General features: G+C 38.7%; 1 protein-coding gene across 1 annotated transcript in view; it reads right to left on the bottom strand.

Moving 5' to 3' along the window:
- Positions 1–1,763: 1,763 nt before the first annotated feature.
- The window catches only part of LOC134747409 (neurobeachin-like), a 951,208-nt gene continuing 936,344 nt past the window's right edge, over positions 1,764–16,627 (bottom strand). The window contains exons 50-59 of the mRNA XM_063682033.1: positions 11,407–11,526; positions 9,246–9,465; positions 7,288–7,598; positions 6,853–6,979; positions 5,887–6,048; positions 5,400–5,529; positions 5,018–5,151; positions 4,298–4,494; positions 3,760–3,911; positions 1,764–3,111 (exon numbers count right to left, since the gene is read on the bottom strand). Coding sequence (XP_063538103.1) covers positions 3,021–3,111; positions 3,760–3,911; positions 4,298–4,494; positions 5,018–5,151; positions 5,400–5,529; positions 5,887–6,048; positions 6,853–6,979; positions 7,288–7,598; positions 9,246–9,465; positions 11,407–11,526 — 1,644 coding nt within the window. The 3' untranslated portion in view covers positions 1,764–3,020. The remainder of the gene's footprint in view (positions 3,112–3,759; positions 3,912–4,297; positions 4,495–5,017; positions 5,152–5,399; positions 5,530–5,886; positions 6,049–6,852; positions 6,980–7,287; positions 7,599–9,245; positions 9,466–11,406; positions 11,527–16,627) is intronic.

The raw sequence follows: 16,627 nt of genomic DNA, 5'->3' as shown, positions 1-16,627 counted from the left end.
TATAGCGTAAACATGTCACGGGAACTAGACGTTTTGCCTATGAGCCACCAGCCTCGTTCTATGTCTATAGCGAGTCTACAACCTACTAATTATATGTATTATAACTATAAATAGTAATATACGGTCAACAACAATTCAATGTAATAAAGCCAATAAAGTTTTTGAACATCTTATATACTACTATTATACTAGGGGTCGGTGCGAAAGGCGGAGGCAGTAGCTGTACTAAGGAGACATGGGGCTGATTTCGCTATGTTTCTATTATTTATTACTTGTGTTGCTCTACTGCCCGTCCGTGGCTATGCTTGCGTGTTCGAGGCATTAAAAAAACATCCAACCGTAACCGTAGATACATTAAATATATTAATTTAGCTTAATATAAAATGGACAGTGATTATTATGTACAAAGTGTACCTTACGCCTATTGAAATAAAAAAGTTATTCTAACCAACATTCACGAACTATGCTAGGTATCTTATTATAATGGACAGAATTGCGTGTAGCGACTAGCGTCTGGTTAGTGAGGTGCGTGCAAGAGATCAAGTTCGGATTCTCCTTTTATGTATAAAATTTGAATTACGAACAAACTGAATAATTTGCTTCTCATTTCCACGTAACGTTTTCGCGCGTTTTGTGTCCATACTGATTTAACCAATAGAAGTTGCTGTTTTGTCTATGGTATAGAAAATTTTACCAATGGTGTCCGACCTTGATTAAAACGCGCGAAATAGATCGTTATTATGTGGTAATAAGGAAAAGGAAATGCTCTGTCGTATTAAGTGAAGTTATGGAGAAGGTAGAGCTAAGAAGATTATGATAGTAGGTAACTACTGGGGCATTACAGAAATGAAAGCATTAAGTAGCTTTGTTTTTCTACAAGATAAAACTAATCGTTTAGCAAGAAAAGTCGTCAGTTTCAACCTTATTATTATTAACATAGGTGTTATTTTTTGCCGACTTTAGTTGCTAAACTATCTACAGCATGGAGTGATTAGCTTAGCAATAGTCTAGGGAGCGAGGAACTATAGCTAGGACAGCCGCTCATAACTACAGTGGGACGTGAGAATAAGGGTTTCAAGTTATTTGTACAATTCTCTAGAAGACCACTACGTGAAATTAGAGTTTAATATAGAATTCTCTAGAACACAATGTCATTTTAGATCTAACATAAGGGCGGCATACGACAGTTTCGAGTCCTATTTCTACTAATTAATTATGTAAATTTGAATAGTTATGCTCTATAAGTAGATGGAGCTTTCTCGTAAGAGTAGGCTCAAAATGGTCGCTGTAAGATTATTTCTATTATAGTCTGAATTTGCTTGCCCGATATTATATTACAGTTAGTTTTGGCACGAGATAGGAAAGTCAGAAGGTAAGTCTACGTGCACGTTTAAGCCTAAATCACAGAACGGAAGGAGCGGTGCGGGTGTTGTGATGCAAAAATATAGTTTTTAAAACTCGATTGTACAATAAATACAACGTCACACGACGAGTGTTGCGTACAAAACTATTATTTCATACTCAGCCGTAACAGAAGTTATACTTAGCCTTAGTTTTCTATCCGCTACATGCTTATTGACATAGTATAATTAGCGAAAATGTCTACATGTTGGCACTTTCGCGTCCCTCGTCGACGTTATTTGCCGCACATTTTCCATAATTCTTTATCTATGGCATCAACGCCTTTGCATTCATAAAGTCCTGGTTTTCAATTTAAAAATAATCCACAAACAATACAAGAAAAGGAAAATTTAAATAAAAACTAAAATATTTGTATAACCATTTAATAAAAAACCAAAAATCTTAAACAAACAAAATTAATAAATTCCTGCAATAATTAAGTACAAGAGGCCCATCACCAATATAACAAGAATAGAGAAGTAATAAATAGAAGGAGCTGCAAAATGATTCTTAAAGACAAGTTAAGTACACTTAGGACAGATAGAATTCTTATTTAAAAAAATTGAAATTGATTGGAAAATCCCCAAGCTAAGTTTATAATAGATATTGCAATAAAATTCATTGAATTTAAATAATATTTATGTCGATCAATACTGAAATAATACCATACAATTTATTAATACATACAATAATAATATAAAAATAATTCATAAATATTGCACCAAAATGAATAAATTAAGTACATTATATTAACTATTATGTCAACCAATTCAATGGACGTCAATCGTTGGAGATCGTACGTTTATAATAAGTACAAATATTACTTTTTTAAGTAAATCATTAAAACATTATCCTATGGCACTACTAAATAAACTTCAATAAATGTTGTAAACATTAAATAATATTGTAAACTTAATCTACTCACTAAAGTAAAAGTCAAATGAAAATAATACTTTGAAAATGGAATGTAAATGGTAAAGCAGCTTTTTGGCGGCTCACACGCAATATCAAAAAGTTTACAACCAGTGATTTCAACGTTACCTTATATTACTTCTCTAACACTACACTATTTACACGAAAGCCCTTTAACATTACCTAAATCATTTCAAGCCATTTTAATTCCAGGGCGATTATATCGTTGCGAATAAAATACACCGCTTTGTGTAAATAGTGTTACAGGTGTTACTTTATATACCTCACTTTAGTACCACACATGTGTCATAAGATGTGTCCAAAATTTAGGGAATACGCCGCGAATGCGCACGCATTTTGCTTCAGATTGCGCGTCTTCCCGCAACTCATGCTAAGCTCGCTTAAAGTGCGCAATCTACGAACTAGACTAGATTGGGACACGCTTTTGCATTTAAAATTCCTTTTAGATTGCCTTAGATACTCATCAATATTCAAAAAGTTTTTAAAAAGCCACATTAGTGGTACTATCGGGGTAAAACTGTCTTAATCGCGTTCGCAATCGCCGCAAGCGATAAACAAAACTAACGCGAGTACTAAATTCATTCGTAATATTTAACTAGAGATTTAATTGAATTAATTACACGCACTGCAGTCGGTGACTACTGCAGCCGGGTTTACTGCAGTTTTACTGTAGTTGGTTACTACAGTCAGTAGCGTTGCTGGTATTCGTGGTGCCAGCGGTTGAAGTCGATGTGGAATACCACGAGGGAACCGTTCTCTAGACCTGCGAGCAGGAATCTGGAAATAAAAATTGATTAGCCTGGTGACAGACAGACGGACAGAAGAGTCTTAGTAATAGGGTCCCGTTTTTACCATTTGGGTACGGAACCCTAAAAATGGTCCAATTTACCCACAAAGTTTAAAGTTGATCAACTAAGAAATGGAGAGATTGCTTTTATTTTTAACTAGTGACCCGCCCCGGCTTCGCACGGGTGCAGTGCTGATGTATTATTAACCTTCCTCTTACCTATCTATTTATAAAAAAAAAAACCGCATTAAAATCCGTTGCGTAGTTTTAAAGATCTAAGCATAATAGGGACAGACATACAGCAGGAAGCGACTTTTATACTATGTAGTGACTCATCAATTCTCAGCATTTTTTCATACATATTTTGTATAAAATCGCGTGTGCGATATCACGACGGTGGGAGGCAAAGGTAGCTGCATCTCGCCGTTGACGACGCGGAATTGAGGCTTAAAGGATTTCATTTTATCGATTAGATCCATTTCTCTTTTATGACTATGCCATATGCAAACGGCAAACGGCGGCTCAGAGGCAAATAGTGACACTCATATTCTATGTGCGTATACCGGGGGTAGTTTACTAGTAATTTACGGGGTAGTTATACCAGGGCCCCAGAGCACATCAGAGCTGGTGGCACTCACTTCTGATCGTGCGACAGCGCGAGCGAGCAGACGGGCGCGCCGGCGGGCGGGAACGCGTACAGCGGCGCCAGCGTGAAGGCGCGCCACACCTCCACCACCCCCGCGTCGCCTCCACACACTAGGTATTCCCCGCAGCGGGACAGGAGCAGGCACTGAAAAGAGACGATAATAGTATTTAACAAACTATGACTATAAATAACTTTAACTACTTTCGTTCTCCATACAAAAAATATGAGGAGTTCCCTACCTATTCGTTCTATATTAATTCTTTCGGAGACTATCTGAAGAGACATCAATAACCGGAATCTTTAATTTATCTGGAAGTTGTGGTTTTGCGTTTCGGGCCGGTGTCCGTTGAGCGTGTTTAATAGTATTTAGCAAATCGATGGGGAGGGTGAAAATTGTATTGAAATGATACCGACTCGACCAATGAGTGACAGCGGACCCATCGAGTTTGAAAAATACTATAAAAGCTCACCGAAGGTCGTCTGAATCGGGATCGAATCGTCTGGGGGTGGGAAAAGTGTGTACAATGAACCTGGAAGTTGTCGTTGTGCGTCTCGTGCCGGTGGCGGCGGCCGTTGAGCGAGTAGGCGGCGAGGTGTCCGCGCGCGTAGGCGACCACCACCACGCCCTCGCGCGACACGGCCAGCTGCCGCGGCGCCGCCACGCCCTCCGCGGCCGGCAGCGCGCGCAGCAGCTCGCCGAACGTCGTGTGCACCAGGACGGGGCCGTCTACGGATCACAGACAAATATCACTGTAAATATTCTGACCCTCTCTAAATATTTCATTTAACTATACAAAAGAGGAATATATGAATATGAATCATAATGAATAGCATTCGAAATCGATTTATACATACGGAGAGTGTTACAATTTGGTGCCGTGACCAGGATTAAGATTACCATAATTAACCTATGAATCCTATGATGATAAATGTGGATTTGGAAATGAGGATATACATGCAAAGTTTGACGCAGATGGCGTTCAGCCATTTAACAAAAACATGTTATATGCTAAATCCAAAGAAAAAACTTCATAACATAAACCACAGACTACAGACTTAGTTGATTCAAACATTTCCAATAGTTGCAATTGTAGTTGAAACTAGTATAATATGTGTACAGGCGTACTATGGATGGCTTCATCCATGTGATAAAAAAATATTGTCACTGTCATTGTCATGTGGGTGATTGTGTGGAAAACTTTTCGCAACAAAAGCATTCAAACATCAAAATAAATTTCGCCAATACTCACTGACTGATGAAGATATAACCAAGCCTAGCTCAGCAGACACCAGGACTCCGTTAATGGGAGCGTCGTGGCCCGTCAACGTTACGCGCGGCGCCGGGGTCTCGCCTTCACCCACAATGCCGCCATGCCGCGCGGACCTGTAAGACGATTTATGATTATGCGCTCCTGGTACTTGCAAAAAGAAGATTTAGAATTATTGTAGCTGTAGGTACTTAAAACTTAATATAAAATGTCGGAGTTACGGATTTTCACCACAGCTGAGTTTCGGTACCTCAGAAAGGTAACTGAATCAGTTAAACACCATGGTGCTGCTAATTCTACTGAACAACCAGACAAATAAGTTGAAACACAACATAGGTGAAACAGAGTCAGTTATCAAACGTACCAATGCCAGAGCAGCACGGTGCAGTCTTCCGACCCGGATGCGATGTAGCAGTCAGATGTAATGTTGCACTCCGAGCGACAGACGCAAGTGACTACGCCGTAGTGGCCGAAGATTATTTGGACGATCTTGGCTGCAAGCAGAAATCGTTTCTACAAACCTGAACCATGTACTACACGTAAAGAGCGTTGCATCATAATAGCGCTTCATTTTTTGACTTTAAGGTTTCAAATTCAGTTCTTTGGATAGACAAAATCTGGTGTTGTCTTGTGAATGTGAACTGGTGATCGACCAGCAAAATCGGCTTTATTTTTCACGCAAACAAAATGTCCACCAGGCTACCATGAGGCAATTCGTCTGCTCGTTTGCCTCCTATATAATAAAACAAATAACCATATGTAAAATGCTGGTAGAAGTTGGTTAGATGAGATATGCCATTCAGTTAGCAGTGACTACAATAGGTAGAAGAGATGACCATGAAGGTCGCTACCTGTCTCTGTAGAGAAGACGCGGAAGGAATTGTCCCAGAAGCCAGCCGCGATGAGGAACCGCGAGTCCACCGTGGTCACGAAGCAGTTGGTCCTCGCGCGGACTCGCTGCGAGAAATTGTCACCGAGCTGTCGTCGGGCTAATGCAGCGGCGCCACCGTTTGCTGTGGAGAGTAGTACATTACTATAGAGGGCGGAAAACGAAGGGTGCAGGCCAAGTAGATATAGACCGGATAGGGATACGCGGGATATAGGGTTATGAACCGTGATAGAACAGTTGAAATTTTCACAGATGATGTATTTCTGTTGCCGCTACAACAACAAATACCTACTAAAAAGTACGGAACCTTCGGTGGGCGAGTTCGACTCGCACTTGTCCGGTTTTTTTTCAAACTTGCAATGAAATATCCATAGGCTACGGTGGCCACAATAGGGAAAAAAACTGTCTAAAAATTGAATTTAGCGCGGAGCAACCGGCCGGGGCGTGTACGAGTATGAGAGTCCTATCGCGGGCCGCGGCTGCTGTTCGCAAAACAAAAGAAGGTTGCCTTCATCTCACTCATCGCACCGGATACGTAATTACGTAATATTTCCGGACCTAACTTGAAGGCAAGTCATGTCAACATTTCATTGCAAATTTGAGAAAAGAATATTGTTCAAATATCAAGTAAGAAGGGGCTATCCCTAATTCCACAAGGTTTATTTATAATCGGGATGAGACATGCCCCACACAGACAGACACCCCACCCCAGACAGGTTCCATCCCACCATTACCCCAGACGGTGCACCACGAACACACTTGGCTTTAAGTTTAGTTTAAGTATCCCTGGCCAGGACGGTTCCACTGGGCCCTCATTCATAAGGTTTATCCAAGATCGGGAACAGAAATATCTACTGTAGCTACTGGCTAGGTGTGTGTAGCTGCTGGCTTGGGTACCAGGATGACAGGAGGCAGGAGGAGATCTTACCCCAGACAGGGTCCATGAGGAGAGGCGCCCCGGGCGGCGCGGCGTGGTCGGGCGCGTGGCGCGCGCCGACGTGCGCGCAGCCGCCGCCCACCCACCTGTGCGCCGCGAACGCGCGCGCCGCGCTCACCTGCAACCAAAATAGTTAATTAAAACGAGAACTATAAACAAATTCACTATAACATTTTTTTAAGTGCATAATCTCTTGTCAAGAAGGCTGGCTGCACTCGGTTTGCACGGGACTTTGTTACGATTGATTGAATGCGAGAGCCATCAAATCCATCCAGCTCGATCCAGGTCCAGATCCATGACCGATGCTCGTAGCTGACAGGACTAGCCCACACCCCCCAAGTCACGCAAAATAGGCGCCAGTCGTCGAGTTGCGGAAAATCGCCCGAACTACAATACAATACAATAGAATTTGTCATATCTAATTACCGTAACGGCAGCAGGCATCGCAAGCTGCGGATACGTGTTCGCAGACACATGAACAACGGCCGCGTTCGACGGCAACTTAAGTCTGAGGCACACATCATCAGGTGCCGCGGCGAACATCAACGGAGCTAGATGCATAGTAGACGCCCTTGGTGGATGCGGTTCGCTGAGTAGTTGTGCTGGCGTTTGTCCGAAGCTTCGGATCTGGTCTTCGACGGCGGCGCGGGTGACGGCGTCGGTGATCTGGTCGAGACGGACGCCTCCCTCGTACGTGAGGTAGTAGAAGACGTTTGTGGCGCGGACGGCTTCGGGTCCTGAGAAGAAAAAATGTTTAATATAAATTCTAAGTATTTACAGCGTTCGAAACGTCGGGATTTAATAATAATAAAATGTTTTATTGCAGGCATAAAAAAAAAATATATACGCGATATAATCCGTTTTCATAGTTTTATTTCATGAGTAACTATCGCGGTAACCGAAGACAATATTATAATGATTAGTATAAAAAACTGTATTAAGTACCTACATGTAGTAAAAGTTATATTCTGATAATTTTACTATGTATATTTTGTGATCGGCGTTTATGTTTAATTAGTAGACGTCATGATATTTTAGCTGTTATCGTTTATGAAGTCCAGACCCAGACACCACACACCTTAGAGGTCCTAGAACTATAATTTGGACTCGACACAGTCCTAAAGGAGGGAACTTTCCCTTGTCCCGTATTTTGGGTTAATACCTATCGCAACCTCGAAACATTTTTGTCCGATTTTTCAACTGCCAAATTTTCATTTGACAGAGCGCGTTTTTTCTGATTTTGGGTAGGGTTACAAATTTACCTGGCCTGACCTTCTAGCTTCTATTTACAAAAGTAAATAGTAGTTTTTTAAGATTAGGTATTTACAAAAGTTTAGAAAACAAAGGTTTTTGAAAAAAAAACCAATTGAATATATGAAAATTTGCCAAATGAAACATGGGACAAGCATTTTTCAACGCGGCGAAAGGATAGGTACCGTAATGGATCGGTCGCAACCTTTAGAAAGTCACGTGCTCCAAAAGAAATAAACCGAATTATTTAGCTGTAAGTACTTTTATCCCATTCGTAAGGGTTTTTCATGGTGAATGAACTTAATCGTCCCAACTATTAGTCACATTTATGACTAGTACTTCCGCTCTACCGACTCGAATTTCCGTAAAAAGACAGTAAGTTGTTCTTCCGTTCCGGTAACTAATTACTGTTTTTGTGTAATTGACTATTTAATTACTATTTAGTTCCGCGTAAATCGGATCCCATCTTATTTGGGTGTCTTCTTGTAGCTAACCCAAATTGTCGATAAAACATCATAAAACAGTAGATACGGTTCAATGGTTTAAACCACCTTACTAATTACCGAGCAAAAAGTGTAAACAATAATGTTACGTAATTTCAGAGGTAAAAAATGTATTCTTTTTTAAGTATGGATCAAATTTTGCAGCGTTAATACGTTGAATAACTTTAGTCATACTTAACTTAGCGGTTTCACTCACGTATTTTTAGTCACTCGCGCGACATGTTTCGGAGAGCCTTGATCTCCATTTTCAAGCACTAACAGTGCCTGAGTGAGGAGCGGTTACGACGGGTGGGCGTTACGTACTGACGTAGTAGTAGTACGTAGTAAACATGTCGCGCGAGTGACTAAAAACACGTGAGTGAAACCGCTAAGTTAGTTAAGTTAATATGTCTCACGATAGTTTAAATTTGATTTAGTCATACTTATACTGATAGATAGATACTTATGTTGAAGTCAATAAAAAAGTGTAGTTAACAGAGCAGCATATAATTTTGCTTGCATCCAAACAATATGTCAATCCACTGCTGTAACTCTTACGAAACACTAGAATTTTATTCCTGTGCCGTTCATCTACATGAATTTCAGCAGAAGAAGCTCTAAGCAGTTTCTAGATTTACCAAGATATCATACCTCTCTGCTTGTATCCAAAGATGAGGTCGATCCACTGATGCAGCTGACAGGACACAAACTCAGACTCAAGAGCCATTCGGTTAATCCGCACGAACTCCTCGGCTGAAGACGCCCAGGGTGGAAGGATCACGTCTCCTGACGGTGAGTCGGGCAGGCCAAGTCGGTAGCCTGCGCTGTTTACAAGCATTTCGGGTAGGAAGAACAACTCTGGGATCAGCTCCTGAAGGAACAAAACAAGGCAGTTAATATTATTTCTTCTAATAACGGCATCTACCTGCATAAAAGCAGGGGGTGGGGATTGAAAACTTCTGCAGCAGGTGACTGTTTCGTCTGACAGCCTAGATTTATCTTTTTAATTTTTCTACGAAAGTTCCTGATTGATTGCTGGGAGCAAAATTGGTGATACTGGTGAAAGGTTAAGTAGTAGACGGTAAAATTTACGCTTCACAAATCCAAACAAAAATTTCTTTTAGATTCAAGTCCTAAAACAGTTCAGTACATTTTCATACTGAGTAACTCAGTAAATCGGTGACTGCAGTAGGCATAGGGAGCGTGCATAACCCTTGTTTATTGGCGCAAAATGTAGATGTCAAGTTTAAGTTTCCGATTTAGGCCACAAGATAGCAGAAGTAGCAGAACCTACAACGTGCACGGTCCCCATTCTAGTCAAAATTGTTGTGAGAAAACAAAAGTTTGATCTCTAATTTCTTTGCTACATATGTAACAAATAAATATAACCGTTATCATAACAACACAGACCTGTGCCGAGGTAGTGTAATCAATGTGTAATTGAAAACAGCACACAGATAAAAATAGCATCTAACAGCGCAGATGTTTGTCTATATTCACCGATTACGCGGTAAATACGCGTCTTATGTTAAACATAAGAGCATCATTATGTCTTCACTGCACTTGGATTGGATGGTGAATTGACAGCGCTGACGCGAGCCTCGTGTAACTTATCCTGACTCTGATGGCAGGTTATGCAAACTCGCGCTTCGCTGCGCGCGGTAATCGGTGTATTTATTTGATATCTACTTGATACGTTTTATAGAAAATAAGGTACAAGGTGTCGATCTGTGCAAAATTGTCCTATAATAATAATAATATTTATTATTTATTATCATGTTTATGTTGATATATTGTGAAATGACGTCGTACACGAATCTAAATAAGTAGATGGAATTCTGTAGTATGGCTTTATTTTGGTCAAACTTTTTGGTCGTATCGTAATTCGTACTCATGCGTATAATAAATAGCATGTCCGCTTTGGGTATACATTCCTGAAGATACCTAAATAAAATTATGTAAAGACAACGAAACCCTTGACAAAGCGGAGTCAGACGAGTCAGTAGTTTGTGGTCTATAATTAAGGAATAGTACATTTCGATGCTAGTGCGGAAAGTGTATCGAACGATTTTTAATACAGTTGCGAAAAAATAAGAAAAGCAACAAGTAAGGAATGGAATTCGAAACTTTTATATTATTAATTCTGTGACACTGATATCATTGACATTGACATTATGAAGAGGTGTTTTTCTAGCTTTTATTCGACTAGAATAGATTTTGTTATTATTAATGAAAGTTTTTTTTCAAATGCATGTTTAAATAAGACAGAAACAATTGTAAATATTAAAACATTGTACTATTATTACCTAAATATCGTTATTTACGATTATTTGTGTATCGTATATTTATAAAAACAATATCGAATGTTGCCTTTGGAAACTTAAAACATTCTTGCAGTAAGAAAATACGCCTCTTCTTTGACAGGCGTTCCGTTCCATTCAGACAACTTATTAAGAACTGTTTTTCAACATTAAAAAATAAACGTGTTATAATACTTATAACGATGAAGAGGTAAGTAATAAAATATGAAATATGCATATTTTTCGTATTCTTGCATTAACAGTAGGTTTTTATGGTGATTACGACGTTTTAAGGAAACTAATATTAACACTCATCAATAAGTAGTCATGAATTGGAACAACTAAAAATTTAAAAAAATTGGAAAAGTAAAAAGCACTAAAGACGAAAACCAACTTTCCGCACGCTAAACAGCCACGAAAAGTAGCACTTTTTGAGCAACTGTATTAAAAAAAATATTCCAGTTGAGCAGCTCTACTCCGGGTAGTTTTTATATGTGTAGTGAGCACAGTACCTTGACGTCGGAGGTGTCCCGCTGGCAGTTCTTCCAGGACATGGCGATGGAGGAGAACAGCCGGTTGGGGTGGTCGAACTTGCCTCCCTGCAGCGCCAGGAACATCGTGGTCATCGGCTCCTGCAAAATAAAAATACAAATTATATTTTGTTAAAGGACTGTCTCGTTTCAAACAGAGACAGAGAGAATCATACTATCTTTGCCTTACACTAGTACTAGCACCCAAAAGAAAAGGATGAGTATAGTTTTTATTGTTCTTATTTACTGCCAATTTGGTTTGACCAGTTTATATTTAGTGACTTACCTACTCCCTAAGTCTTCCGCTAAGTCGAGACTTCATTACAAATAAGTTTTTTGACAAAAAAAAAATTTTTGATACATGCTTTTATCGCTGAATATACTTTTCTTTCAACAGGCAACTAATACTCATCGAGACAATTAATTCTAACATACCCAAACACAATTAGGTTGCGTTGTTTTATCGCAGTTCCTATGGCCACCTCCTGTCTCCATCATCAGATCAGCTCGATGGTACCATAGTATTGCATTGTCATTGTCACTCAACTTATGAAGTTTCAGCACAAACTCTAATTTAATTTAGCTTGTAAGATTTGACCCGAACAGGCTTGTAATAAAAATAGGTAATAAGTATTAAATTATTTAAACTTAGTTTTATTGCGAATGTAATGAATAAAAACACACGTGTCACTTTAAAAGTTCACTTTGCTTGATTATACACTTCAAAATTTGACGTCACGTCTGTCGTTTTTCATTGTTACCTATTAATTTTCCATTTTCGTTACAGCTAGAGTTAGACCAAGATAAGTCTGCAACGATTTTAATAGAAAACGTAGTGCAAGTGTTTTTTAATTATTTATACGTCGTAATTTCATAGAAGTTTGACGTTAAAAATAACACTTACACTGCGTGTGCTATCAAAATAGATGCAGACTTTTTTTGGTTTAACTATTATTGTTCAAAAAGTGTTAAAGCTATTGCAACCTCAGCTACAGAAACAAAACATCTCCATCTCCGCTCATTTTAATTGTATTTCCATTGCTTTTCCGTTCGCCCCCAGTCTACTCTAACGTCCATAAATCGTCCACTTAAGTCACTACCCCTTCCACCCATAAGCAGTGAATTGCCTGAGTGAAAGAGACACATATAAAACGAGAAATCCAAAAATCGTCGAACGCGCAGCTGCCTTGACGCGTATCTCTTGCGATCAAAATTGTTCCGACAGCTCATCACGGCGATGCATTCGTTAATTCACGGCGACCACTCTTTGATCCTCGGAATATACACCATTGTTCTTAGAATATGCATAATATACGAAACCAACTTATTTATCGGTTGGTAAAGCTTTTAATACGTACTAAAAAGGTTCACATTTGATTGAATGTTAACTCGATTGTGCTTGTGGGGTTGTGAGCGATTATAACCTTGGTGGTGGGTTTGGAGATGTGCCAGAGTTTGTAAGGTCTTTGTGACTTGTAGGTACTGTAGGTAGTTCTAAGTGAACCTACTTACACTATAGGTACATATTCATGTGGGTCATTTATAATTTTTTCAGTAGACAAAAGTACAAAATTGAAAAATATTGTATGGAGGATCGACTCTTCGCGCCTACATTTTTCAAATTTGTCTACTACTAAACGATTCCTCGTTTTGCCAGACTATGCTGGAACATTATCTGGCATTAAAACTATATGATTCAAATAATAACTCTAATCTTGTATTCCTATTTATAATTTAGATTGAGCTCGTATTTTTGGTATAACAGGTTTTTAACCTAATAAAAAGAACATAATTTAAATTTGAGGAATGAGATTTAAAAAATCCAGACTAAAGAATGTGGCCGCATACCTACTTTTTGCAGGATTTTTTGTGATGGAAGTAGACCGTCACCTTTAGTTGTAAATTTAATATATTTATTTTAATTGACTAAGACGAGTGATCCAGAATTACAGATGAGTGATGCAATAAGCACCGGCAATTTCTATATTCATCATTATACAGTGTGGAAAGAATGAATGGCCCCTGGAGGGAAAGTACCTCAAAACCTTGAGTTAGCTCATTTTACTCGAAGGAAATATTATTTTATTTTTAAAAATAAACAAAACTGCATTCAAAGATATTTCATTATTTTTTATTTTGCTTGTCTAAAAATATTCTCGAATACTAAATATTCGATTTTATGGATATTTTGTACGACAGACGAGTGTAAGGCCTAATGTTTCTTGGAGATTAACATGAACTGTATCGAATACCTAGTAGAATAAAATAGCGTGTTTGTTTTTTTTGTCGGTTCGATTCCCGGGTAAAACAAGCGAATTTCAAAATATCTTTGAATGCAGTTTTGTTTCTATTTAAAAATAACAGAATGTTTCCTTTAAGCAAAATGAACTAACTTAAGGTTATAAGGCACTTTCCCTCCATGGCCCATTCATTCTTTCCACACTGTACTTAAGATAATATTTATTGAATAACTGTGTACAGAGATGTTGGCAATAATACCTACATTTAGGAAGCAACAGTTTGTCCATCACGGACGTACAATATACTTAAGACTAACCTATAACTAAATAACAAAATTGATACATGCATGCACTATTATCATAATCGTCAAATTCTTTCATGCTGTAGAACACTCTACTAATAAGCCATTTTTTTTGAATGGTTTTAAATTGTTTGCATTCGACTGACTTTATTTCAACAGGCAACTTGTTAAAAACTTTTATTGCTGCAATGTATATAGGCACTTTTATCCATAAGTTTATTGTTCACCTTTGGGATACGATAATTATATTTATATTGCACGCGCAAGTTATCATTAATTGAGGACAGTTTTGTGAAATACTCTCCATTGCGCTTTACAAAGAGGCAAAGCTCGGGTATGTAGATTCCAGTTAGAGTCAAAATCTGCTTTTCCTTGAAAACATTTCTAACTGTGTGACGGTGGTGCAAGTGAAACATGTTTCGTAAGCATCTTTTTTGTAACCTGAATGTAGTAAGAACATCAACATCAACAGAGTCACCCCAATAAATTATGCCATAAGTGAGTTGTGAATGTACATTTCCATAGTATGCGCTCTTAACTACATTTTCTGAACATGTTTCAGAGATTATAGATAAGGCATAAGCTGCTTTTGCAATTTTACAGTTTAAATCAGCAATGTGAGACTTCCAATTGAGATGAGAATCTATTATATATTAACATTTTAATACTCTCCCAAAAGATATTCTCGTTTAGGTGCTAGGTATATAAATACTGAAAAGGGACTAATTAATCGTTTTTTTTGTCATCGTCTTTAGGGTTCCGTACCCAAAGGGTAAAAACGGGACCCTATTACTAAGACTCCGCTGTCCGTCTGTCCGTCCGTTTGTCCGTCTGTCCGTCTGTCTGTCTGTCACCAGGCTGTATCTCATGAATCGTGATAGCTAGACAGTTGAAATTTTCACATATGATGTATTTCTGTTGCCGCTAAAACAACAAATACTAAAAACAGAATAATATAAATATTTAAATGGGGCTCCCATACAACAAACGTGATTTTTTTGCTGTTTTTTTTCCGTAATGGTACGGCACCCTTCGTGCGCGAGTCCGACTCGCACTTGGCCGGTTTTTTATTTTGTTTGCTTATTGGGAAAATTAAATCCCGCTAGATATTTGCTTTATCCGGGCCTTACTTGTTTCTAAAATATCGTGATGCAGCATAGACACACTAATTTCTTTATTTCCCAGGTGAGCAAACTGGCGTTACAAACTGATTTTATATGCATTTAATCTAGAATCTAGAAAATCTCAATCATACAGCCCAGTGATTATAGTACCTACCTATACATAACATTTCACAACACAGCTCCACTTATTTTTATCCACGAACCATACTAATCAATTTCCCGTAATAGTATCCCTATTTGCACAACTCTAACACATTTAACTGACCTATTTTATACCTTATACCATAGTACTAAAGCTTACGAAAGGTTAATTAACTATGTTCAACGGAGTATCACGAAGCGATATATGGCGGACATTATTGCCGGCAATTTAGCTCTTAACTGCTACATGTTGATTAATACTCATCCATGTTGCATCTAAATGCGCTCGAACTATTATTATGCAACTAATGCAACACAAGTAACATATGAGTTTTGAATCTTGTTCGCAAAAAGGCAAGTCGGGCTGCAAAGATTTCCGTTAAGCAATCTGATCATTTGGTTTTTTGTCGAGACGAGACCAGCGGGAGCAGCATGGTTCCATTTTTGTCGCCTGTCACTATGCCCGTCACTTACGCACTTACATACTTGTTAGAACGTGACAGGCATGGTGACAAGCGATAAAAATGCGACCGTGCTACCGTCGCAGGGGATACTACCTATAATTAGAACACCCAAACTAACTTAACTACTTTAAAAGTAGGCCAATTCTATGCTTTGGGTGTTCTGCCAATGCTTACCTATGTATGGTTTCTGAAAAAGTTCCACATTGAGATCGCTGAAAATTGACTTAAAATAATTGGCTTGAAAATTATATTTATGGTGAAATTTTCAACACCGTTTCTCACAACCAAAGCCGTAAATTTAAATTGTATAGTTTAGACTTTAAGACTGAATGAAACAGCTTCAGCTCGGAGGCTAATATCATAAGTCACAAGAAAGGCGTCATAGGTCTGCTAAGTAAAAAATGAAGAGTAAGACAAAACGCCTCTAATGTAGACATTATTCAAGTTAGCTTTTCTACTCCGAGACAACATTGTTAACGCTGCTATTCTTTTGGAATGCATACGTAAAAGCAAGCATTTACATAACAAAGTTGAGTATATAAAGGTTTGGACACCAAAGAAATCTTTAGATCACTACGGTTACACACACTAGTATTTTTAGTCGCTATTGGCGACATACCAACATACATATTGGTGGCCGCGGGCACTCGAGTCTGAGGAAGGACTCCCGACGGGTCCGAAACATGTCGCAGTGATCTAAATATTTTGAGATATGTCTCACGATAGTTTAATTTCAAGTAACGAAATCTTCAAATCGCATAATGATTGTTCACCACGAAACACCATTGCATTAATCAAGGCTTGCCATGCGATGCATTTCAATCCGGACTAAACGCAGGGCATCGAAGTGTAATCTCGTAAATCAAATCCGGTATGTCATTAAAATCGTTACCGAAAACCTAAAGTAACCAACTAGTATAAGGTAGGTCTCC

The sequence above is a fragment of the Cydia strobilella genome, chromosome 14, assembly GCF_947568885.1.
Source record: "Cydia strobilella chromosome 14, ilCydStro3.1, whole genome shotgun sequence".
NCBI lineage: Eukaryota > Metazoa > Arthropoda > Insecta > Lepidoptera > Tortricidae > Cydia > Cydia strobilella.
The sequence above is the reverse complement of the archived record's forward strand: the minus strand, read 5'-3'. Positions and strand labels throughout refer to the sequence as shown.